Raw genomic sequence first — 26,406 nt, 5'->3', positions numbered from 1 at the left:
TGTGTGCTTACAGCCTGCAGTGGACACCACCAAGGTGGACAGTCAGGAAAAAACCCTGAAGGTTTGAGGTCTGCCCTACCTCTTCTCTTCCCACATAGACTTCATAGAGGGTGACCTCTGCTGGGCAAAGGAAATTCATATTCTTTTAGGCACACATTGCACATACACACACATTTATATATCTTTATATATCTCCTTGTGTCTTCATATATACAAGGAAAACCTGGAAATGGTCTAAATAAAAGCCTAAGAAAAACACCAAGTCTAGGATGATGGCTGAATTTGAAAACATATCAGCAAAAATGTTTGTAGAGTATTTTGTGCCTGTTGCTTATTTCACTTTTTGGCATTCTTCATGTGGCATCTCAATTAGTTTTAGAAAGGTGTTGTGAAGGCATGGAATTAAACATAGTATCAGGGAATTACCACACAGTTTACATCTCTTGGAAAATGTTGCATTTCCGGGGTTGTTAATTACTCCAATCTTTCACCCTTTGTTTAGAAAGCTGCAAAATTGTATGAGGTCTGGTTTCTCATTCTAGATGAATGAGAATTTCGCCACTGAGCTAACTGAAAGGAAATTCAGGCCTTGTATTGCATGCTGTCTGATTGCATCCTAAATAGCCAAAATGGAAAAAAATCTGTGAAACTCTTAAATTTACACTGTTACTTTTGAGGGCAGATTTATCTTTGTCTTAAATTCAGTTGATACAATTTCTGCGCTTCAGTATCTCTTGAATGTGGTCACCGGGATGTAAAAACTATACAGTCAATTTGGTCTGGAGAAATGAATCATTGCAAGTTTTTTTGGCAGTCTACCTTCGACACTGGTGTAGGACCAGCGGTGCAGCACACCTGTAGTATATATTTGTGTAGTTATTTCAGACTAATCTCCTTAATAAATAGCTGAGTTTTATTTTTAATCTTACTCCATGGCAACATCTGGTGTTAGGCCACCATTCCAGCCTGTCAGAGTTGGCTTCCCAAGCTGGCTTGCCATCTGAAAAAAAAAAAATTTAAGACGAAATGGACACTTACAATGAGCTCAACAGGCAGGTTAAACTTACAGACCAAACAAACATACACCAGCTGAAAATCTGGTTCAATGCCAGCAGGCAAAAACTGCTGCAAAGCACCCACGTGTTCTCAGTGTTTTTATGTCCTTTTATTATGTCCCCTTCGCAGAAGAACATGTCGTTCTCCTGTGTTCATCTGCTCTCCGGATAATGTGTTTGTTCTGAGGTGCCTGCTTGATGCAGCACACGGAGACGAGGCCTTGCAAAATCGGTTGATTTTTTTTTTTTTTTTTTCTTTTTTCCTGTCCTGAGGGTGGAGGTTAAGCAGTCGATTAGGAGTGTTTCCCAAGGTAAATGTTTTGATTTTAATTTCTGAAACACTTCTGCACTTAATCCCTAGGTCAAGGGTTGCCGAAAGCCCCCTGGAAGAGAGTAAACCCGAAGATAATCCCTATGACTACAGAAGACTGCTGCGGAAGACCTCGCAGCGCCGGCGCCTTATCCAGCAGTTCTAGATGCTGCTGCTGCTGTTGTTGCTGCCATTTGGCTTTTATCAATCTTTTTTATCATTTTATACCATGAGCATCCTATTTTTTTTTAATCTGTGATGTTTCAAGTTTATGTGTGTGTTCATGTGAATATGAATTACTGTAGTTTACAGCCCAACACCGTTGCAAAGTGACACTGTCAGTCACGTACAATATACTTTAAAAATAATAAAAAAACTGGTTTTTCTTCACATACCACTGCTACATCTTAAAATTATTAAACGTAAGCAGCTTAAATCTAGGTTACTTTTCTCAGTGCATATCGCTTTCCCTTCTGCATTTCATCAGTCTTACCCAATTAAAATAGATCATTTAGTTTACAGTTTCCTAGTTAAGCATTCAAATTTCCATATGCACCTTCAGAAAACCTTAGTTATTGTTTCTAATAAATTGACTTACAGGAAAAAAAAAATTACAAGAACACCATAGGGGAATTTGTGTTTATTTTAGGTTTACAATGCCTAAATTTGAGGATGAACTGTATGTGGTGTCCCTGTAATGAAAACAAATGAATTGATTAATTGGATAGCATACTATAGCAGTTTATTTCATTATTGACTTTACTGTAAAGCTAGTAGCCAGTTTTAAAGGTCAATATTGTGTGTATAATTTTTATGTTGGAGACATCTATTTATGGGAAGTATATCCAGCCCTGTCCTCTGCCTCTGCGCTTTGTGACTAAATGATGAACTTCTAAATCGTGTTGCTTTGTTCTGCTTTGCATTAGATTTTTTAGGAATCTTAATCTCTGGGGTGCCAAGAAAGAAATAGAAAGACGCTCTGTGGTTGATTGCTGCCTAAATGCAATGATCATTCTTAATCAGTTCCACTAGAAATTAAATAGAAATAAAAGCAATAGCCACTGCGTTCAAAATTTCCCCCGATTCCTTATTCAAAAGACCTTATTTCACAGAAACCACGCAGATAATTGCTCTGCTTCCTTTCAGGATTCATAATTGCATGTTCCCAGCTGCAAAACAAGAGAAGGCAAATTTCATGAAGCCCATATAAAGGCCTGGTCCTGCTCTCTTGCTTAGCTCTCCTAAATACTACAATTACCGGCAGCAGCAAGCCACAGAGGTTGGGTTTTTGTTTCCCCCACCCAGACACTTGGCCTTGCCCCAGGGACAGGTAGCGGTTGCTTCCCAGTCTTGAAGAAGCTATGAGGCCACAGCACTGAGTTAAACTTTGCTGCAATGTAAAAATTGTGGTAAATTGTTTAAATTTTGAAATCTCTTTTAAAGTTGCTTTCTCATGTATTATTAAAACCATAAATAAAAAGGCACAAGGCAGTGATGCGGTTGGCTGTGTCTGAATTCCACCCAGAAGTGACGAAACACAGGACTGGGGAACAACAGGGCGAGGCAGGGAAGACCTTGCAGCGGCCTCTTGCCATGGAAAGCCCGAGTGCCCTTCTCCGTCTCCCTAAAGCCGATGCCTTCAGAGATGCCCTCAGCTGTGGCAGCCCCAGGGCTTGCCTGTGGGCTCTGGGTGACCAGGGCTCGCTGCAGGGCCCCATATTGGCCTGGTGCGACCTCCCCTGCCTCCCTCCTGGGATCAGGGCTCAAAATCTGTGGGCTCAAGACTTGACATCTGCGGGAGGAGAAGCAGCCACGGTGGGCACGGCTCCTGCAGCCCCCAGGGGAGGCCAGGGGCGGTCTGGGTGCCTCCAAAATCGATGTCGGGGAGGCGAGGGGAGCGGCTCGTCTTCTCCTTCCCCCGGTGCGGCCTCCCCAGGGTGCAGGGAGGCCCGGGGAGCCCTCGGGGCTGCCGAGAGCTCCGCAAGGAGAGGGGACACCAGGAGAGGGGAGCAGCGGGGACACCGCCACCCCCAGCCCGTCCCGACGGGGCCCCCGGTGAGGCAGCCCCCTCCCCGCCCCGGGAATGCCCTGCTCGCTGCCCTGCCGATGGGGAAGGAAAGAGGGGGGCATATTCTCAGCGCCTTCCAGCTCTTGCCATTGGGGAAGCTTCCCCTGAAGCTCCGGGGGGGGTCCCAGAGTTGAGTCGGGACGGGGAAAAAAAAAACCTTCCCCCCTTTCGCTCGGCGCAGCCCGCTGCGGGGACACCCCCGGGGGGGAACACAGCCGTCGTCGGGCTGCTCTCCCCGGTCCCGTCGGTGCCAGCCCCGGGGTGGGGGCTCCGCGGCTTTCCCCCTCCCCGACCCCCCGCCTCGCTCCGAGCCGGGGGGCGGCGGCGGGCGGCGCCTGCGGGCCACGATCGCGTCGGCAGCTCCGCGGCGCGGCCCCGGGGGCGCCCACGGGCGCTGCTCCCACCCACGCGTGCCCGGGGCGCCCCCGCCCCTCCGCCGCCCGGCGCAGCCGCACACACTTTGCACGCGCACTTCCACGCGCACACACTCGCACACACGCAGCTCACCCTCCCGAGGCACACCCGCTCGGGCCGCCGGGGCTTGCAGCTCGCCGCTCCGCGCCCTCCGCTTCCCTTCCCTTCCCTTCCCCTGCGCCATGGCCAGCCCCGGCTCCGGCTTCTGGCCCTTCGGGGCCGACGAGGGCTCCGCGGCGGCCGAGAGCCCCGGCACAGGTAGGGGGGCACCGGGCGGCCCCGACGGAGGGCACCGGGGCTCCGAGGTGGGGGGGGGGGCTGTCCCTGGGAAGGAGCGGCGGGTGCCGGGCTCGTCGCCCCCCGTCCCCACGGATGTCGGCCGCGTTTTGTCTTGCAGCGAGAGCCTGGTGCCAGGCGGCGCAGAAGTTGACGGGAGGCCTGGGGAACAAGCTGTGCGGTAAGGGCAGGGCGGCCCCCGGCGGCGGGGGGCTGGGGGCGGCCGCGGGATGCGCCCCCCGAGCCGGGGAATTGGGGAGACGGGGGGGGGGACGGAGGCTGGGACCGCGGTGCTGAGCCCGTGTGTGTCCGTGTCGCTGTCAAGCTTTGCTCTACGGGGACGCCGAGAAACCCGTGGAAACCGGCGCCAGGGCAGCCCCCGGGGCAGCGGAGCCGCGGCCGGTCTGTACCTGCGACAAAAAACCCTGCGGCTGCCAGAAAGCCGACGTGAATTACGCCTTCCTGCACTCAACAGGTAACGGAGCTCCCGGGCGGCGGCGCGGCTCTGAAAAAGACCGAAAAAGTCCCCAAAGAAGGATGCTGCGGGCCGGGAAGTGCCGCGGCCGGGGAGACCCGACGGGGCGAGGAGGCTCCGTGGGGCGCCCGGCCCCGGCCCCGAGCCCCGTGAAACCCGCCAGAAATAAAGACAAAAAAATCCCGAAAAACTGAAAATTGAAAAAAAATAAAGCAGCGTAAAATAAAATACCTCCCCCCCCCCGGCGTGCTGGAGCCTGCAGGTCGCTTTTTTATAACGGGTAGCGACAGCAGCGACCTTCCCGTTGGAGTGCCTGGGGTTCGATTAAGGGTGGCGGCGAGGAGGGAGAAGCGGGCTCGCACCGGCTGACTTCGGCTCAGGGTATTTCTTATTTTTGCCTTTCCCCCTTTTGCTTGTGCTGCAGCCCCCGGACGCCCTGAGCAGGGCTTTGAGGGCTTGCCTCAGCCCCGCTGAGCAGTGCCGGGTGCGTGCTGCTGGGCTGCCGGGCATCACCCCTGAAAAACACATTCGGTTATCAACAAGTTACCTGCAAAGCCTTGCGCTGGGCACTCGCGAGGAAGGTCTTTTATTTTTGCAAGGCAAATGACAGGTTTTAGAGTGCTTCTTGTAACGTTTATTTTCCAGTCCTTATTCTTCCCTTTTTTTTCCTTCGTTTTCCCTTTTTTTTCTTGTTTGCCTGCTCTCTCTCATTGTCTTAAAAATTGGTCTGAAATATACTGCAGGCAAAAATTGCTGCTTTAGGTAGGAAATGAAAACCTAACTAAATCTCTGAAAACGTTCCTTAAAACATGATCTTACCAAATTGCTTACTAAATAAAAATAAAATCCACTTTTGTTGAACACAGAGAAAAGATTTCCCAAACATAAACGGGAGAAGCCTGTGCCCAATGTCTGTGTGTATGGTCATAAAACGAAGTTAACTTTTCCTTTCTCCATTCCCAGACCTTCTGCCGGCATGCAATGGAGAAATAACAACGATGTCTTTCCTCCAAGACGTTGTGGACATTTTACTTCAGTATGTGGTCAAAAGTTTTGATAGATCGACAAAAGTTATTGATTTCCACTACCCAAATGAGCTGCTCCAAGAATATAACTGGGAACTGGCAGACCAGCCACAGACCTTGGAAGAAATTTTATTGAACTGCAGGACAACTCTGAAGTATGCAATTAAAACAGGTAATAGCCGCCCTCCTTTTCTACCCCGTATGGTCTCACCCAGTGATTAAAGGTGTCGTTTCATTTTATCTTGAAGCATCAGAGATTTGAGCAGCTGCTGTATTTTGCCAGCTGCAGGCAGTTTCTAGCAGGGACGGGGATCGCTTTCATAAACGATAAAAAGCTCTCGCAGCCCCGTCACGGTGGCAGTCAGTGCAGCCTCATGCACCCTTTCCGATTTAAAATCAATGCCTCCGTGCATCGGGGCTGCCGAGTGTGGCACTCAGCAGCCACCTTCACAACTTCCCGCCGTCCCTTTTCATCCGTTTTGCGTGATAGGGGCTGGAACTGGGTCTGCTCCTCGCAGACAGGGCGATGCCGAGCACAGGGGTGGCTGGGGCATCCCTGCAGGGAGGGCAGGAGGGACCGGGACTGGCCCATTTAGCGGCCAAAATCCCAAAATCTCAATAAGCATCCTGTAAGTGCGAGCTCCCAGCGGCCATTTGCCACCTCTCTCCCCTTACCTGCATGAGGACATAAAACCCGGATAATTTGGCAGAAGTGTCTGCAGGATTATTATTGTGGTGGGTTGTTTTTTTTTCAGGCTCAAGGAATAAAAACACCCCCAAAATTGTTTCAATAGCCGTTTTTTGTTAGTTTTTCACTGGGGGCGAGTTGATGCCTGCCCGGCCAAGCTGGGGCACGGGGCCTGCCCACGCGTGGGGAAGCCCCAGCTCGGCACCGGGGCCACCTTAAATAAAGCGCCGAGGAGCAGACAAAAAGCACAGCGGCAATTACAGCGGGACTGGGAAATAATGCAGGGTGCAGAGATCTCTTAGTGGGAATCTGAATTGCTGAGAAATTGCCTAAAAATAAGTGCGTGCCAATTACTGAGAGAGACAAAAGGCTGCTTTGTGAATCGAGGCTGTGGGGAAAACAAAAACCAGGTTTTGTCACCTTTTGGGAACAAACTGATCCCAGTAACCATTGGGGGGGATCTTTGTAATCCTGTTTGTTTAGGGGTGGCAATATCCAGCTGAGTGCTTTTGATATATGAGTCTGGTGCTGTCACAACATCTGTAAAATAGTGGAATAAATAGTTGGGTAAATGATATCCACTGGAACACAGTCGATGAGTCCAGTGATCCTTGTGATGTGTCTGGACAGGGCGTAGGAAATATTTTCCCTGAAAGCTGTGAAACGCGGGGTCTGTGAATCTGTGAAATCAAAGAATAGGGTTTCTTAAGCGATTTTCGTTAACCTGCTTCGTGAAAGCCTGTTTCACGTAATGGAGTATTTTCTGCATCCAAAAAAGACCCTTCAAAACAACATTATCGTTTCCCTTGTGTAAATATGCTAGGCTTTCCCTTCTTTGCATTTTTTGTTGTTGTTGTTTTGATGCAAATTGCACTTTCCAGGCTGGAGGAGCGGTGCTGGGGTGGCAGGGCTGGGGCGCATGAAATTTGCCGGATTTCCACCCAGCCCCCTTTATTCAGAGTAAAACGCTTGAAATGCCCTCAGAGAGGTGAGGTTTCTGGAAGAGAAATCGCATCGCCTCGATTTAGCCTTGGGGCCGCAGCCAGCGCCCTGCAGCCCGGCACTGACGCCCGGTGGGGATGTGAGGGGCTGGAGGGCCGTGTGGTGGGCTGAGGGGCTGCAGGAGGAAGGCACCCGTGCCTCTCTGCCTTCCCCTGCCGTGTCTGTCCATCGGGGATGCAGTGGAAGCGGGTTTGTGAGGGCAGTGTGTGGTGTGGTGTGGTGTGGTGTGGTGTGGTGTGGTGTGGTGTGGTGTGAGCGTGGCCCTGGCCTGTCATGGCCCCAGCCTGTCACCTCACGGTTTATCTAGGGGTACGTGTGAATGCTCTGCATGTGATAAACCTCTCGGTGTGGGGCACAGCTCTCCCACTGCCCCCATGTCCTGTGTGTCTGTCATGGTCACTGCTTTGTTCCTGACGGCCAGGACAAACGAAGCGCCTTTCAGCCAGGAGGCACCCGAGCCCTGATTTCTGAGCCCCTCTCACAAGCTCGTCTTGCCTGGAGCCTGCCTGTCAAGCGAAGCCGCAATTTTTCGCAGCTCGCTCACATACCGGGGTGCCACAGGGATGGAAAAACCCTGGCGGCTGGGACTGGGGTCAGGCTGGGGGAGTGGGTTTGTGGCTGTGGCATGCTGAGGGCGCGTCGCAGAAGAGCAGGGCACTGAGGGAAGGTGGCTGTGCAAGCAGCAGTACTGCTCTGAAGATGTTACTACAGGGAGTTGTTGCTACAGGGAGAGCACTGCTCCCCCCTCTGTGCTCCGGGGCAAGGCTGTCACATCCCACCCGTGCAGCCAGCCCCTTTCGTGCAGCCATCCCTGAAGCGCGAGGTGGGCTGTGAGGTTTCTGTGAAGAAACAGGCAGAGACAGCGAGGTTGTCCCCTGGGGCTGGGTGCTGACGGAGAGCTGCTGAGATGCCGTGGCTGCAGATAGGAGTTCTCTCATTCCGCAGCTTTTCGGGGTGGGTTTATTTTGTAAACAAGAGTCTTTTTCTGGCCTCTTCGAGTCTTCCAAAGATTCACCAGAGGCTTTCAGCTCGTAATTCTTCCTGCTTTCTGGCAGAAGTTGGGAGCTAGCTAGGAGCTTGGCTGATGTCGAACCCGAGATACAAATACTGAAACCTAAAAAATAAATAAATAAATAGATAAAACAGAACATCACTGGGCAAATGCAGAGCCCCTGGTGCAGGACGGCTGTGGTTGTGTGTGGCTTTGGTGGCAGTAGCAGGGCACACACGTGTCCCGGAGCAACCCGCCTGAGGGGAGAGCAAGGGCCGGATCCTGCTTTTGCTGCTGGTTCTCTGGAGGGCTTTGCCCACGTGCCCCAGGCAGCGCTGGTGGGGGAAGGAGGCATCTCAGGGCAAAATGCAGCCAAACAGGCCAGAGAGAGCATTGGGTTTATCACAGACGAAGGATGCAGGGACTGGATTTGGTGCCCCTCCGGCCCCTCATCCCTGTGCTCTGCCCCCAAAGCCCAGCCAGTGCCTTTGTGCACTGGGAGCTGGGAACCAGGAGCAATTCCCCGTGCTGCTCCACGAGCCGCGTGTCTGCACCTGATAAGGGGCCACTGGAGACCAGAGATAAGTTTTCCCTCGGTTCAGGGTCTGTGTTTCCTCAATCATCTTGCTCTATCTTTTGTTTTCCATGACGGCAATAACAGTGCCTCATCTGCAGGTCAGGACAGGTGTTTTCGAGGCGGAGGAGGCTTTCCTTCACGTCGGACAGCATTTAGATAATTGTTAACCTTCCTTAATTTGTACTTGTAATTGTGCCACTTAACAGCAGTTTGCAGGGAGCAACTAGAAAAAAAAATGAGTTTTAATGGTTTCTGTTCCTTCTTTTAATGTCTCTAGACACATTTTTAAGAAAAATCTCTGACAGAATTTTGGAAAAATATCAGGAGCCAATTAGATTAACCACGTAAATGGACGATCAGCCCATTGAGGATATTCTTGTGCATCCTCCTGATGTGGCAGCGATGCTGGTTTTGTTTAAAATCACAATTGCAAGCAGCCAGGCTGTTGTAATTGCAGCTTGGCAGGGAAGAAATGACAAGTACCGCCACCTTCCCTGCCATCTTCCTGCAATCATCAGCCTTTGAGTCATATGCAGAGCAGTCACCAAAATGTTCCATTTTCTCATTTTGCCCCATCTATTATAATCATTAGCCATTCATCACTGATGTTATATGTACTGGCAAGATCCTCAGATGGTGTCTCGTGCATGCCTTTCAAACCTAGCCAGGCACAAACCCATTCGGTGACAACATGTGACACATGAACAGGAGCGAGCCGCTGTTTTTGTGAGGCACCATCATGCTCATTTTCAAAGCGCACTGAAAGAATAATGGGGGATGCCAGAATGCATTATCTGTGTTCGGTGAAATTACTCAGATTTACTTCATTTGGAATGAGAAAGAAGAGAAATCCTGCCTTTTCCAAAAAATATATATATTTTTTTTGCTGTTTGCTTTATTTCATACCTTGAAAGCACTTCCTTCTGTATAGAAATCCTTAGGTAAATACACTGTTCAGCACTGAATAGTTTCAGTCAGTCATCAACCTTTTGATAACATTTTCCATTTTATGCAGGGCATCCTAGATATTTTAATCAACTTTCAACTGGATTGGACATGGTTGGGTTGGCAGCAGACTGGCTGACATCAGCAGCAAATACTAATATGTAAGTAGCAGAATTTTTCCATGATATTTAATATAATTTTACAGTTATACTGTACAATATTAGCTGCTGTAGCTGAACGGAAAAAGGAATACTTTAATGTTAAGCATGCTGGAAAAACTATTGTCTGCTTTTTAAATGATTGCTCTACTTATTTACATGAAGATTTCAACATTGTTCTATAGATTGTCTTCTATGAAATTCCACCATACAAATATGATGTCAGCTTTGCTAACCCCCCAGAATGTACAGAAAAATATATTTTAGTATTTTGCATGCATAAATATGTGAAATGGAAGGTGTCCTAAGAAACAGTTGCATTTATGTAGGGGGGGTTAGGTATAATTCATACTCAGAGCAGTTAGAGCCATTGCTTTCTGTAAGAAGGAGGTGCAGAATTTAAAATGTTTTTGGTATTTTTTGCACTGAGAGGCTAGGAAGCATTTTTGTGCACTTGTTTAGCTTCATGAACTGTCTTATCATCATGAACAGGACTGTTAATGTGCATGCATCTAGATATGCAAATAGGTTTTGGCAAGGCGAAGGTCTGGTTCTGGCCAGCAGCTCTTGAATTCAGGGCAAAGCCTTGAGCCTGGAGGAGGTGGGCATGATTTGTTTCACTGAACTGGGTGGAAATGGAGTGTCCAGTGCTCTCGGCATTTCTCCTTTTAGACATCTGACATGAAATCAGAAGGAAGATTATCAAAACTATAGTAAAACAGAACTGTACCCAGCGCAAGATAGAGTGTATTGTGGCTATAATGTAATGTAATATTGGTAACAGATGTGTTAGTGTTGTAGCTCAAAGCATTAAATATGGACATTACTACATTTCAGGTTCACCTATGAAATTGCTCCAGTGTTTGTACTTTTGGAATATGTCACACTAAGGAAAATGAGAGAGATGGTTGGCTGGCCAGGGGGCTGTGGCGATGGGATATTTTCACCTGGTACATGATATTTCAAGCTTTCTTTATTCTTCAGACTGTGCTATGTGACATCCCCTGTAGTTAAAGATCAAACATAATTAAATATGCATGTTCAAGAGGACACTTGCTAATAACCGCCACTGGCCTCTTTGAGATAAAGTATTGCATGTTTATGAATTTCAGGGATGTGATTATGAGAGTCTGTGAGCAAATTGCTCTGCATTATGAGCAGCTGTAATGGCACATGGGAAACATAATCAGAAGAGACATTGCCTTGCAGTTTTGCTTTGCCCCCACTTTTCATGGATTACATGAAACAGAAGGAATATTGTATTAATAACAGAGCGAAGAAACACAACAATGCTCTCCATCACTGCAGGGGGAATTGGAGTGAGGAGGGGAAAATGTAGCATGCCTTTAAGCAAATTGAGTGGATGGGTAGGATCCCACCCACATTACAGTATGCATTTAGCTTTCCACGTGTGAGCTGGCGTTTGGGGCTCAGTGGGGGTACCTGGATGGCTCATTACCCTGAGTGCTTGAAGGCTCAGAAACCTGGTTCCTTCAGGGCACATCAATAAGGCAAAAAATTAGTGTAATTAACTGTGGAGAAATCATTGACTCTTGACACATACTACATTGTTAAAATTTTTTTAATCATTCCACTTATTCTTGATTTTTACTTTGTCACCTCCTATCTCACTCTGGAACTTTGTTGCTAAAAATTTTGGCCTATCTGTCTCCCCAGATTGAGAAAAAAAATAAAGAAAGAATTTACATTAGGCACAGCATCTTGGTATGTCAAAAGAGAACAGACTGACAGTTGGTGGGGAAGGAGGTCTTCTGGAAAAAATGTTCATTGACCTAATAGAGAGGGAAAGAGCATTTGGGCTGTCAAGCAAAGGAAAGACCTTATAGATAACAGCCTAGGATGTATGGGCCTCCAAGTGCACAAAGGATGAAGTTTGTGCTGTGTGGAAGATCAAACAAGACTCATTTGCTGCTGACCTCTGGCATCTGAATGCACATGTGGGAGGTGGTGCAGGAATTTTGGGTTGGTCCTTTCCGCAGAGGTGGAGAAAAAGGCAAGAAGAGTTTACATTATTTCTCATTGAGTCCTTATGTAAAAAAGCAGTGAGAGCCAAAGCTCTGCAGCTTTCACTGTAGTGCTTAGAGGTCCTGACCAAAGCCTTGGCCTGGAGGTCATGATGCATCACACAGGACAGCGTCTAAACACATATAATGAGCCCAATTCCTAAGACAATGTTTTTTGAAATTTAACAGTGATTGGTTACTGTCCTGACCTGACAAAGTACATCTGGTCTTCAGGTCCTCACTTTTCAGGATTCAGCCAGGATAGCCCTGGCTATCCTGGATAGGACCTAGTGAAGGAGAGGAGAGCAATAGCAGTGCTGCTCGGCAGGATGTGATGGGCAGAGGATGGGCACAAATGTGCCCAAATCTGGTATGCTGTGCTTGAGATAGCATCAGTCAGGAAACGTATCTACCTCGGGAGGAGAGAGGTCCAGGTCTGACGTCAGCAGAGCTAGGATGCCACCTGGCATGCCGGATAATGGAGCTGACTTCATTCAGCTGTAATGCTGATGCTCTCAGGAGCAATGTAGCAGAAGAAAGAGAAACAAACAGAGGAGGAAGGGGGGATGTGTCTTCTGTGTTTCTGAGCTTGTTCTCTGAGCTAAAAGTAAAGGCAAACAAATTCAGGTCTCTAACTCTTCTCTTCTATCTGACCAAGCAGAAGGCAACCCCAGCTCCCAGCCAGGCAAGCCAAAATAGGTTCTGAGGCAGCCAGAGCTGGGGCAGGCAGCTTTTTGGGCCACCAGCCACACCAGGACAGGCTTTCTATCAGTCATATGTATGTGTAATGTCTGGTTTGTGGAAAGTGCATATTTCTAATTCACTGTGTAAAAGGAGAAGTATCCAGTGTGCAAGTTCTGCTTTCTTAGACAATAGTCAAAATCACCTGTGTGCTGTCTCCTCTTTTCAAACTATCACGGCTTCTAGTGAAGACCTTAACTGCTGCAGAGAAAAGGTTCTTGCTCTCTGCATTCTCTGTAATGAAATATACAGTATCGATACGTGCAAAACATAAAGGCCTGATTAGGATCTCCAAATTTTGTTGGTGTGTTTTGTTGCCTGCAATTAACGGTGGGTGTAAACACAGCTGTAGAATTAAAGGCAGAATGTGGGCTCATTAATAAGTTTAAGGTAGAATGGCTAGAAAATAAATAGTAGGAAAACCTGGAAACCTAACATTTCAGTCTCGATTCTTTTGACGCTGAGCCAGTGACTTTGGACAAGATAGGCCAAATTTCTTAAACCTGGACACCTTAGATCAGTCACCTAAATCATCAACAGTAGCTGCTGCATGACAACTGCATGTTTTAGGGACAGGAACCTGACCATTTCCTCTAAATCTCTCCATTTCTTCTTTTGTCATTTGTCAAAAGAGGTGTAGAAGTATGCTCATACCTCTCAAGATATTTGAGAGAGGAGGAAAAAGTAGCCCCCTGGTCTGCCCTGAGCCCCATACCAGCGGTACCATTTCTCTGTTCACCTGGATTCACATGAGGGCCCATGAGGTCAGAGAAAGCCCAGAGCAGGAGTGGCATCACTGCAAAAGCAGAACTAGGACACTGGGTAGAAGTGAAGGGCAATGCACGATTTCTGTGAGCTATGGAGCACTATATATATATATATATATACACACACACATATGTACTTCCATTGGGATACATACAAATCATGCTAAGTCAAAGCTATGTTAAATTTACCAGAACATGTAGTCTGCTGGTGTAACATGTTGTAATGTCACTGCTTTCAGCAGAGCTATCATGATGTGTTTAGGGTGTGGATTTTATTTTATCTCACTTTGGCTGTCCAAGCATTGGGTATCTACCCTGGACTCATTACAGCAGCTCCTGTCTATTCAAGGGAGAGGGGTGGATGCATCTGCAGTGCACAGCGTCCCAGCTACTGCTGACAGCTACCTTAGGATGAGCTGAGCCATCCTCTGGAAGTGCCTGCCTCGTGCTCTTCACTCTATTTTTAGATGGGTGAAAGTTAGGTTGCAGTCAGACCTGTTCACTTAAAAGCCTAAAACCATGATCACTATACACCTTTTTTTTGTATAAATATATGTGCATAGGCATCAATATAGAACCGGTCTGTATATATATACACTATATATACAGGATAAAGCTGATGGGTTTTATATATACATGTATGTGTGTGTGTGTGTGGCTGTGTGTGTTCATATGTAAAAGTACCCAGACTCTGCCTCAGGTTCTGCATTATATTCCCATAGTGCTCATGCAGTATGGATGTGCAGCCAAACACTGCTTGACTGTAGGCACAGACGCTCAGTGAAAATCTTAGAGAGGAAGAATGAAAAGCATGTTTTTAATGGACGCATTGAAAGTTGAAATACAGAAACAGAATACTGTAAACCTGTCAGCTGATGCTTGAAATGGGTATTTTAAGTTAATGTACCTCAGGGATTTTAAGGACAGTGTTAGGGAAATGTGACTTTTTCCCCTTGCTCCCATCAGGACAAATGAAAAGAAAAATATGTTTTGGAATGACACTTTTTCCTTTCTCTTCCTTCTCCCCCTTCAGTTACCCAGAAGGCAGTATCCATTGGGACACACTGTGTGGGTTTCTTCAGAACCGGGGTGTGAAATATCACTCTGGTTTGGGAAGGGAGAGCACGGGTTAGTTTGCTCTTGGAAGCCACTTAGGAAGTTGCCTTGCAGTGGCATCTGTGGAAAAGAGTGGGGTTAATGTGTAGGTAGTATACAGAAAGATAAGACTGGGGACTAAAGGAAAAATGGTGAAAAAAATGAGGATAAAAGGAAACTCCGGTCATTTTTTTCAGTAGTACTTTATGCATAAATTGTTACCTGGGTGTAGTAGATCTGTTACTGTACAACCCAGCTGTGAGGAACCTCAGGATGAAGAATCCACATTTCTGCTCTTGGGCAGAAACATTAACATTAGAGTTAGGAAAACTGTAGCAAGACATATCATTTGTACTGAAATGGTATTAAAATGCATAGCAAAAGTAACAGTGTATTACTGTGGACTCCAGGTGGTGCCATATCTAACATGTATGCTATGTTGATTGCACGTTTCAAGATGTTCCCAGAAGTTAAAGAAAAAGGAATGGCAGCTATTCCCAGACTGGTTGCCTTCACATCTGAACATGTATGTGTTTCTGTTTTTTCCTGTCTGGTACACCTGTTTGTATGAATTCGTGACGAAGAAAATAGCTAAACAAGAATTGGTAGCCAACTGTCTTCATTTCTGTTATTTCTTCACTGGGAATGAAAAAATGGGAAGGGGCTGGCTTCCTGATACATGGGGGGATGAGCTGTGCACTTCTCTGTGGCTGGAACCCAGGGAGAGCAGGCTCTACAAACCATTGCCCTTCTTTTTATTCTGCCTTGTGTCTCTATCGACACTGATATGGATGGCAAGTACCACAGCAAGCAGTGAGAGCTCAGCATCGGGCTTCTGAGTATCCGGTGTTTGGGTCCTAGAGTCATAGAATGGCTTGGATTGGAAGGGACCTTAAAGATCATCGCACTCCAACGCCCCTGCCATAGGCAGGGATGCCACCCCCTAGATTAGGTTGGCCAAGGCCCCATCCAGCCTGGCCTTGAACACCTCCAGGGATGGGGCATCCACAGCTTCTCTGGGCAGCCTGTGCCAGTGCCTCACCACCCTCTGAGCGAAGAATTTCCTCCTAATGTCTAGTCTGAATCTGTCCAGTGACCTGGATCCCTGGGGGACAGCAGATCCCTGTGCCTCAGAGTACTTCTAGCTGAAACCGCCCCTGCCATTCCTTAGCGAGAGGGTAATAACACACATGAAGACGGTGTTGGAGTGCTGTGTGTAGAGCCAGCAGCTGTGGTGTGCTGTGGGGCACTGGGCTTCGCTGTGGGTCTCTCTCTGAGCTAGGCCCTCAGCATACCGGGGTTCGCTGCAGGCACCAATGAGAACTGGCTGTGCTGAATGGGGGCTGCTGAGGTGAAGGGAGGGGGGCGTGAGGGGACCAGAGTGCCCATGTGGGAGAAATGTGGCTTTTTGCTTATTTAACAACCACGTTTCTGTCATGTTAAGTCATGTTTCTGTGTGTATTGTGGGGGTTATTTGGGCTTTAGGGCCATTTAAAGCTCCTTGCAGCTTATAATGGAGAGTGTGCGTGCAGGACGAAGGGGGGGGGAAAAAGGGTTGTACTCAGTAAGGGCTGTGAACTGTCTTCAGGCTTCATGGTCCCTTCCTAAATTTCTCTTCAGCTAGGTGGGGTTGGCCACCAGGACTCTTTGATGACTGGGCTCAGCAGGATACCGTCCATGCTAGGTGACAACATCTGCCTGGCTGCCTTTTTTGACTTACCAGAGAATGTGTTTCCAGTGTGTGCGATTGTGAAGAGCTCAGTGTCTTAACAACTGATCAGAAATATTTGGGAGGCAATCCCTCCAAGCATGCCTTTCGTGGCATTAGGATGAGATGCAATACAGAACGGCAGGCTCCACATTGCAGAATAATTGTCCCCAAAGCAGTCGGACAAAAAATATTCTATGAGTGTGTAGCAGCTCTCCAAAGTTCGCTGCACAGCTAGAGATCCATTATTCATACGAAAGTTACAAACCTAATAAGTATTGCAAATAAGGTTCAGCATGATTATTTAAAATAACAAATCCTATTAATCATTAGAGAATTTCATTGTATTCATAGCATTGGGATGTTAAACAATGAGCCAAATTGTGCTATCAGTCTCAAAATAATGAAATGAGCTTTAATAATTGTGTTTTCATGCCAAGGAAGAAGCAGCTCCCTTAGCAAATTAAACATTCCAAAGTCAAATACACCAGTGAATCCACAGGCTAGCATCTGAAATGTTACATTTTAAAAGTAGCCTGAAATTGCAGTTTTGTCCTTTCCTCAAGCAAGTATTTATAAAGTATGTAATAGCACATCTTCTAGGGCAGATGAGAAACCACACTAAGTGAAGGCAGGCAGGATTGTTTAACTCTTAATTGCCCAGCAGGCAGCGATCAAGGTTTAACCTTCAAAATAGCAGAGACTGTTAAAGGAATTGCAGAAGTCTGTACAAAACAATCCCTTTTTAGTTAGAAAATGTCATGCAGAACCTGAATAGACAGTAAGATACGAGAATGGCATTTGTCTCATTTATCATGACATGCTGATCTTCTGCTTCCTTTCAAATTCCCCAGTCTGATTCTAGTTTCTCCCTGCCACAGTTGGATGCTGTTGTATGATGATGGCCACAGAACAAGCAGTCTGTAAATGGGATACTGTCATTTCCCCATGATCTGCATGTGTAAACATAGTAAACAAAGCTTAAAGTTACTGTATCTGCTTAGAAACATTGAGATATTTTTCTTGAGATTTTTCAGTCGGAAGCAAAGATTCCAATATCAGCAATTTTCAGACAAGAATATCAGCATCAAGGACCAGACGCTATTTTCATTTCTGCCAGTCTAGAGTTTCTGTTATTATAAATGAGTGGAGTTACTCCACAGTTGCCACCAATATTACTGTAATCAGAATCTGGCCTCAGTCTGATGCCATGATGGTTTCAGCTGTCAGTGGAGGAGAAGGGAAGGGAGGAGTAATTTGCAGCTCCTAAGTAATTCCCTTCCTAATTTAGGAGTCATCATGTGCCTAAATTAGGAGCCTTACTCCCTGCACAATCAATCAGTGAAGAGAGGCATCTCTGGGGTGAAACTCAGAGCATCCAAATTAGGAATGTAAATGTTGCTTAATTTAGATATTCTAAATCACCTTCAGGAGGGGTTCACCTACTTCTGTGCGTTAACCATACAGAGACACCCGTCTCCTGATATACACAACCTACATTGGGTGCCTAAAGTAGGTTATGTGACTGCTCCAACCCTGCATGTGCCTGGTAAGCAGGTTTTTCCCAGGCTGTTCAGTAGGACCGTGACATCTCTTACACTCTGATTCTGTTCATTTCTGTTTCACCAGTGACAGCGAAGTACATTATAACTGCTTAGGTTGGGCTTGGCTCGGGTATAATTGCAGTGAGGTGCACTTGCACTCAAAACTTAATTTAGTCCTATATGTTCACCATTTTATCATCAGTCATTCTTGAATCTGCACTGGTGCAGGAGCAGAGTGATGTCCTTCAAGGCAGCTGTTCTGGACTGCTTGTGATGCAGGAGACCTTGTCTCAGATGGGTAAAAGTGATGGATGCCAGTTGTAGAAACCTATTTTAGTTTATCATTTCACACACAATGAAACATCTAAGGTGAAGGCCTCCTATGTCCCCATTGCATCAGCGTTAGGTTGGTATGAGTGTTCAGATGAGCACATCCTTTTTTTGCCTTCTCAGAATATTTTAATTGATCCATTTGCCTACGAGGCAAGTGCTACTGCATTTTAACCAGTCCAGCTAGCACTCTCTTAGATGGCATCTGGCAGTAGCTGGGAATAGCGTGGAGCAGGGAGCATCCCTGGAAGGTGAAAAGGACAAAGTCACTGTACTCTGAGGAGAAAAGGACTGTAGAGGGGAAAAGTTGAGATGCAGAGAACTAGCCAGATTCCCATTACAAAACAGTCCTTGGTCCTTTTATCCAGTTAGAAAGCCAACGGGGCATGGAGAGGCTCTTGCTGCCTCTGGCATTCCCCCATTGGCATGGCTTTTGGGGTGAAGAGGCGCCTGTCTGAGGCTTCACTGGCAATACAGCTCCAGCAGCCACTGGCTGAGGAGGAAGGGTCTGTTGGCCACCTAGGTATAAGAAGTCAGCCTTGTAGACAGACATAGCCAGGGGGACCTCGTCCTTTTGGGGGAGAGCTGGGAGCAGTGACTTGTCCGTGGTGGTAGGGGAGCACCCTTGCATGGATAGTGCGTGTAGCATCCCCACAGCAATCAGATCAGTGGAGCCAATTTGTGATAAATCGCTGCTTCAGCTTCTTGCACACTGATTTCCCTTCGTGGACAAGCCCCATTACATGCAGGGAGTACAGCAAACTACTAGTAGCTGCAGGAGAAGGATGTTTTTTGTCTGAACAGTTGCTGAAATCTAACGCAGAGGTTGCTGGCTATGAGACAGAAGGAAATTAAAATTGACTTCTGTCCCAAAGCAGACAGTTTGACAGACCTCCCTTTCCTACAGACTTCAAAAGAGTCTGGTTTTGTTTCACTATAGATAGGAAGGCCAGTCTCTTCATCCCAGCATTGCTGTGGCACATGATGTTGCTCTCTAGCCGGGTTCCTTGGAGGCAACCTTTGAGGCTGTCACCTGCAGGAAGCAATGCAAGTGTGGCCAGGGAAGGTTTGAGAAGCCTGGAGAGCCCATTTTCCATTTGGTGGCATCAATTTTGAAGCTGTAAGCTACACTGCTAATCACACAGAGTAAGTAGGGAGTGGTATTTTTTCCTCACGAGGAAATTAAAAATCAAACTGGGGGATTCAGGCATTCTTCTTTTGCATTGCCTAATGCTCAATAACTAGCAAAGGTTTGTTGTTTTGTTTTGTTGTTTTTTTGGGGTGGTATTCAAAGCCAGAGGGAAACAATGAAAAAGTTGGCGTTACTTGAGGAGCAACTTAATTCAAGTAACTCCATTCAAATCAAAGTAAAACCACTTTCCAGAAAAACAGCAGTCTGGAGCAGCCTATTTCAAAGCAGGTATTAGTCATGTAGGTCTTATCCTTCTTCTGGTCAGTATATCATGACTTTCACATTGCCACAGAACCCTTGTGAGTTCAGTGCAACATTTCTTGTCCACAGGTAGCACTATAAAACCATCAGCACTGGGAAAAAAACAAGTTGTGAGTCTTGCTGGATTAGCAAAGGACTATTGAGTGACATCTTTCAAATATGCAAAAGGTCAGAATATTAGTATGTTGTGCAGAAACATTAATATATTAATTTCTTTCCTGACATTAGCAACTAAGTTTAAAAATTGAATAGCAGTAGCTAAAGGAAATAACAGCAAACATATATCATGATGGTGTATTTAAAATGTGGGACACGGTACACTTTTTTTGTAGGCAACTGAAGGAAAATCTATAGCTTACAACGAGACTTTAGAGGTAGAATTTATGTCACTTAACTTTAATCACTGAAAGTGTAAACATTTAATCTGAATTAGTCTATGCACTTTTTATAGCCAATAAAAAGAGATAGATCTGCAGAAGACAACTCATCCCAATCTAAAATTGGTGCCGAAGCCTCAGGGATGCAGTGCCTTCTGGAGGTACCGCTTCTCCCCCACTACTGAGGGAACCCAAGCAGCTAGCCTAGATCAAACACACATTTTTAGATGCTTCAAACACAGAGAGAAGGAGACCAGCCTTCAGGTTCAGGGATCCTACATTATTTCAAGCCTAAGGGAGGTGGAGAGGAAAGCGTGTTCACCTCCTCTGCTGGTGGGGTGAGGCTGGGGGTCCAGGTCTGCAGGACACCAAGGTGCCATAACCAAACCTGCAGACCTCAGAGAGGTTTTGGCTCCTGGGTGGCTCAGCTTGCTCAGCATCTGGGGTCTTGCTGCTGACAAGCTCCCTCCAAATAGCTTATATCACTCAGGATTTTTTGTGCTGCCATCTGAAAAACCAACCGTGGCTCTGGGGCTTACAGCATGAGGACACTTCTTCATGACAGCTTCAGCCCTGCCAGATGATGAGCAAATAATTCAGCAAGCTATAAAAATAGAAGCATCTGTATACTAAAGCGCTGTTCATTTAAAATAAAAATGGCGTACTTTTCAGGATCATAACACTTTTAGCAATAACAATTCTTCCTTTTTCCAACAGACTTATTTCATTACTGCACCTTTAATTACTTCGCAGTGTGTTTTTACTTTACAAAGCTCACTATGAGAAAATGGCTGTCAAACTTGCTCCCAACAGCATCTGAAATTTCAGACAAAAGGAAGATTCCCCTGACTCGAGATCACTTTTTTTTTTTTAAATTTTTCTGACCATTAATATGCTTTTGCACTAAGATTGACTAAAACTCTCTTCTTCCTCATTCACCACTGAACTTCAAATGTATTTCTCTTCATGGAGAAAAGAAATACAGGGGATGTATGCGTAATCTTCCAGTCAACCTTGTGCAGCACAAGGGTGCATGAAGGAGGAAGGGAGGAAGACAAAGTGACATCCCACTCCCACCTGCACGTCCTCCTGTCTCTGACAAGCACAGGACAGGGGTGAAACTGGTCCTGCCTACTTCTCCTAGCCTGGTCTTTGATTCAGGACTGGCATCAGGACTGCCCCATCCTCCCATTGTGGCCCTGGCTCTCCCACCACAGGACTTCAGCTCTAACTCCTTCATGGCTGTGTAATAAATGATGGTGTTCAAGCTCACTTTCTTGCAGGGCTAAGCAGTATGTAGCCCCCATATTCTAGAATGGGTTACATTTAATGTCCTTCTTCCCCCTGAATCTGTCAGTAGTTCTGTATAACCAGGACTATTTCCACAGATCTTTCCTTCTCTTAGACCTGTATGTTTTTCTGTCTGCTTTTAGTTATGCGTACACCCAAATTTTCAGCATTGTCCCAGGAGTACTGAAACAATGTTCAATAATTGTCATCATTAGTAAAGCCTTTTTGTTCTTAAAACTGCATTTTTTTTTCCATGTTAAGTTTCATCCTGGCTCTTTTATAGCCATTCTAGTGGCTGCAGTGATTCCTCTGATGTTACTCTGAGACACAAAAGTGTAACAGCATTCATATATCTGTGCCTGTGTACAGAGACTGAGCAATTTCATATTCAAAGTTTGTTTAGAAATTCTAGTTGCATTACCCTTCCATCCATAGACTTGTGTATTTCTTCCCAATTTATCTCTAAACCTGTTTGGGTTCCTGACCACTGAATTCCCTTCAGCAAGTAAAAAGCCTTCAGGCGTCTGAGATATCAGCAGTACATTCATTTTATTCCCAGTGTTCTATTAGCAGTGCCTTGAGACTTCTCAGCGAGGCAGCTGAGCTTGGCCATGTTCCAATGGATGCCTTTGAGCACATGGGCTTAATTTTCTTCCTCGTAGTAAACCATTCAAATCCATATTTCCTTTTTTAAGGCACTTTGAATAGTTCTATTTTCTATTAGAAAAACAAATTGCAGCAATAAATCTATTTTAACTAGTATGGAATAAGGAGCAACCTTAACCAGAGTAGTCAGGGCTGTTAATGAAAATTACCCGAGTCATTTTTAAGGCACAGTGATTTTTTTACTTAATAAGTTGAAGGCACATGTTGCAGTTCTACTTTTCTTCCTCTCTGTCTTAAAGTTGATGCAGCTTTGACATTCATTTATCAAAGTGTTCACATGGAGCCCTTAAGCATGCTGTGAAGTCCTGTTGACTTCAAGGCCTTTAGGTGAAGCAGATGTAACAGCCATCACGCCCAGCTCTTTCCATACAACTGCACTGCAGTTGAAGCCAACTACTTCCTTGATACAACAGCAGTGAATACTTCTTTGCCTTGCAGTCTGCTTCTCTACTTCCGTACCAACAGGAGGATGTACTATATTTTTTTTCCTTTCTTTAACATTTCAGGAACCTAAAAAGCTGTACTAGATCTATATCACCTTGATGTTTTTTTGCAGTGTTACCTCCTGAGCTAACACTACTGTAGTACAGAAAATAATTTCCTTTTTTTTTTTTTTTCTGACATTTGATAATCTGTAGTTAAAATGACTTTGGACAATATCGTTACAGTTAGATTTGAGTTAATAGAAAATATGATTCTTGGTGGTGTAATTTGATACAAAGCTATTTCATTATTGTAATCACTAGGGTTTGAATTAGAATTATAAGCCAACATGAGTTAAGTCCTATGAGCTAGAGAAAATTAGGCTGACTTGCACTCCAGAATATAGTTTCCACTTTTTATCTTGTACATACAGATTAACTAATAGTCTTACTAATATAATAGCCCAGTCCTGATTTTAAACTACAATAACTCTGTTTGTTAGTGGGAGTTATTACTAGCTTTCACTGGCATGAGATCACAATTAGGATCCCTCTCTTAAATTCTCTCAGTATGTTGTTTGGCCAGAAGTTATATAGCAGAAGCTCGTCACCTTTGATGCCACAAACCAAATGAATTCTCTAGGGGAGAAGTTTTTGCTTCAGAGAATCAAGTACGTTGCTGAATACGTACCAGCAATAGGCAGTGCAAATATGCATCAAGGGCAGAATTTGGATCCATCACCAGCCACAACTGTGTATTTAATATTCCAGGAGTAAATCTCTATCAGAGTGGTTGCTGTTTCACTAATCAGCTGTAGTGACCCAATATGAAGCCTGAAATTACAGTGATCAGTTTCAAAGAAGTCTATGACTAGAATTACTGCCTGTGTGGAACATCTTGCTGAAGGGCTTGCAAGACTGTAGTGTTTTATATTAAATTGGATAAGAAATAGTAATAAAAGCAATAAATAATAATAAAATGTATTTTTTCAGAGTCACTTTTCTGTGAAGAAAGGAGCTGCAGCCTTGGGTATTGGTACAGATAGTGTGATTCTGATTAGATGTGATGAAAGGTAAGTAAAGATGCTGAATGCTACTCCTTTTATCAGTACGTGGAAGAGGATCATAGGGTACTCAGCTCAGAGAGAGCATATAGGATACAGTCAACAGTTAATATAACTCACTGTAGGGCTGTCATCTTCAGCAGCCTTACGCTGATTTATCCCACTCAAGGATCTGGCTCTGTCTGTAAGCTTCTTTATGAATCAGTTTTTGGAGCTCATCAAAAATCTTAAAGTTCCCTCCTCAAGGATTTCTGATATTTCTTATTATTTTTTTTTTCCTGAAGTGAAACAAAAAGTCAAACTAGCAATCATTCTTTGCACATTCTGTTAAGAAACCATGAAGGTTTTGATCAAAATGGAGCATTTAAATACTGTCACATTTTGAACCAACAAAATGAGCTGAAATGAGCTTTTTAAAGAAGTGAAATCTTGAGGAGCCTTTGCTAATGTAATTCTACCACTTCATGCCCCCACCATTCTTCTCAGCTGGACTACATGTCACCAGGAACACCTTTGCAGTGGGATGTACAGTCAGTTCAGTGAAGGGTCTTTCGAGCGTCATGGGCAGCATAGGCCAACCAGGGGATGGCCCATGGAAAGGAGTAGCCCGGCAGGCTACCTACAGTTCCCATAGGTACTACAAAATTGGTTGTAAATAACTTCTTAGCTCACTCAAGTAAAAGGTTTCAATTCTCTTTGAAAACCCATTTTGTGAAAGTAAAGGAATGTTAACAAAATCAACGAGATTTGCTGAAGATTTCCAATTTAAGGGAAAGCACATTTTCTATAGGACAAAAAATAATTGAAAATACTTATCAATTCTACTGAGAACCTTTTCAGTAAAGTATACTCTTACTATGAGTCCCAAATATCATTGTTGCAAGGTTCTGAATTATTTATGGTTCTAGCTTAAATGGAAGGTTTTACTGCAGCCAAAATGCTCTACTCCCGCTGTAAAAGGGGAGCACCAACTAAGCAATTTACAGTGCTAATCATAGCACCTGCACATTGACTTGTGGACTTATTATCTCTTTATTAACAAAAGACTGAACACACCTTGAAGAGGAATTAATGACAATCTCCATACAACCAACACACATCAAAGTAAATTTCTGATTGTTTCTACTCACTAAAGACAGACTTGGATCAGTGAAGTCATGCCTTCCTTTTCTTCTTGTGCAAATTCAGTGTGATGGTTTTCTATGAAGACCACAATGCTTATCCAACCCATCCTGAAATAAGCACTAGGATTATTGCATTTCTCACCAAATCCCAGGAGGTGACACCAGGACAGAGCAGGCTGTTGGTGCAGGATGTGAGCTGATGAAGTTGTAGACCTTTAGGAGCGTGAAGAAGCACCATGAGATTTTTTTGACATTTTCACATGACCAAGCATCCTTCTTGGTGGCTTCTCTCTTCCCCATCTTGTTCCACACCCACCAAGTTTGCCTGGGTTTGCTGTCTCATGGGACTATGTAAAGGTGTGGTAAATTTCAGCCAGGAAAACATGCAGAAAATCATGTTCTTGCTCATGTCTCGCACCGGGCAACTGTACATTTCCATTGCCTCTTTCATCACCACGCACATGTATTGATAGTAATAGCGTATTACCTGCAGGTTTGACATCAAAACACTTCAGTCTGATATGGCAGCAGTGAAGACTGTATACAGACATGTACATGATGAGAAGACTTTGACACCATCAGTCTCCATCTTCAGTGTCCTTTTGCTGCTGAGTCCCTTCAGCCTTCCCCAGTAGCCCTCCTGCTTCTGATGCTGCCTCGCACATCTCATATAACCCCCGTGCTATGTTATTTGGGTGAAGTTTGTATAAGCGCTTAATGTGAAGTAGTTCAATACTGAAGTATTTCGGTACTTCAAAGCCTATTATTTTTCAGCACCTTTGAAGACTTTCAGGTCATCTGTGCTCAGGTGACAACACAAGAAAATGCTGTGCAATATTACTGGCCATTTCCTAGATTTGGAGCAGGGGGTTGTGTTGGACTATACTCAAAGCCAATGTACTGCTATCTTCTTGGTAAAATTCAGCATTGCTTGGACATTGCACTCACCTGGCCATGAGTTCCTGCATGTGTTCAGTATGACCAGGAGCTGGCTGATCACTTACCTTGGTACAAATTTTGGCAGTGAATGGGTCTGCCCAGCTTTGTGTTTTCTTCTGTGCACATCCTCAATAAACTAGAAACCATTAAAGAACAGCATCTAAACTATGTTTAGAGGAGGAATTCAGAACCTTCCCACGGCATGCTTTTTTTTTCCTTTATTCCCATAACAGTCCCAGAAAGTTTTTGAAAATGAGACAATTACTGCTTTTGTCTGAACCTGTACAGGTAACTGAGGGAACTCAGAATGAGTTCAATACTTTTTATATTTTGAACTTGTATGACAAAAACAGGGCTAATTTTTAGAGTAGACCTTTTCTAGTTTCAATTATTCTTTCAGTGTTTTGAATAAGTAAAATGAAGGACATTGTGCAAAAAAATCAGCCGTGAAAACCCATTTCTACTGAAAGAGTTACTGACTTACCATGAGGTGTGTAAGGATTAAAACTTGTCAGCCTTATTATTTTATTACAAGAAATTAATAATATTTTGTTTTATTTACATCCATCCAGATACTGTGAACGCACCATTTTTTCGATGCAAAAGTAAAACTAAAACTCATAGTTTTATTTGTTTCCTAAAACTGCTATTTCAAGCTCTAGCAGAAGTTGTTCTTTTTTTATTTAGAGCAACAGGAAATCAGCCATTTAATGAAAGAAAAAATACATCCAGCTGTACTAAGAACTGAGGAAGTCCTGCAGTGTATATATATATTAATCTAAATGGACAACACTTAAACCCAGTGAAGAGTTTATTCCTGTAATGTGGGGAGCTGTCATGTTTGTATTGCCATTATGTGTACTCTTTCTTAGCTAGTT

At 45.0% G+C, this 26,406-nt stretch overlaps 2 protein-coding genes across 2 annotated transcripts in view; both read left to right on the top strand.

The window, feature by feature from the left end:
* Window positions 1-1,531, top strand: part of MYO3A (myosin IIIA) — a 111,018-nt gene extending 109,487 nt beyond the window's left edge. The window contains exon 35 of the mRNA XM_035545366.1: window positions 1,417-1,531. Within this exon, the coding sequence (XP_035401259.1) occupies window positions 1,417-1,531 (115 nt within the window). The remainder of the gene's footprint in view (window positions 1-1,416) is intronic.
* Window positions 1,532-3,866: 2,335 nt separating this feature from the next.
* GAD2 (glutamate decarboxylase 2) overlaps window positions 3,867-26,406 on the top strand; it is a 38,128-nt gene continuing 15,588 nt past the window's right edge. Inside the window, exons 1-8 of the mRNA XM_035545453.2 lie at window positions 3,867-4,105; window positions 4,245-4,304; window positions 4,449-4,598; window positions 5,562-5,795; window positions 9,897-9,987; window positions 10,822-10,934; window positions 15,022-15,137; window positions 23,395-23,474. Of these exons, the coding sequence (XP_035401346.1) occupies window positions 4,030-4,105; window positions 4,245-4,304; window positions 4,449-4,598; window positions 5,562-5,795; window positions 9,897-9,987; window positions 10,822-10,934; window positions 15,022-15,137; window positions 23,395-23,474 (920 nt within the window). The 5' untranslated portion in view covers window positions 3,867-4,029. The remainder of the gene's footprint in view (window positions 4,106-4,244; window positions 4,305-4,448; window positions 4,599-5,561; window positions 5,796-9,896; window positions 9,988-10,821; window positions 10,935-15,021; window positions 15,138-23,394; window positions 23,475-26,406) is intronic.

This window comes from Cygnus atratus, chromosome 2 (genome assembly GCF_013377495.2).
Source record: "Cygnus atratus isolate AKBS03 ecotype Queensland, Australia chromosome 2, CAtr_DNAZoo_HiC_assembly, whole genome shotgun sequence".
NCBI classification, from domain to species: Eukaryota; Metazoa; Chordata; class Aves; order Anseriformes; family Anatidae; genus Cygnus; species Cygnus atratus.
The sequence above is the reverse complement of the archived record's forward strand: the minus strand, read 5'-3'. Positions and strand labels throughout refer to the sequence as shown.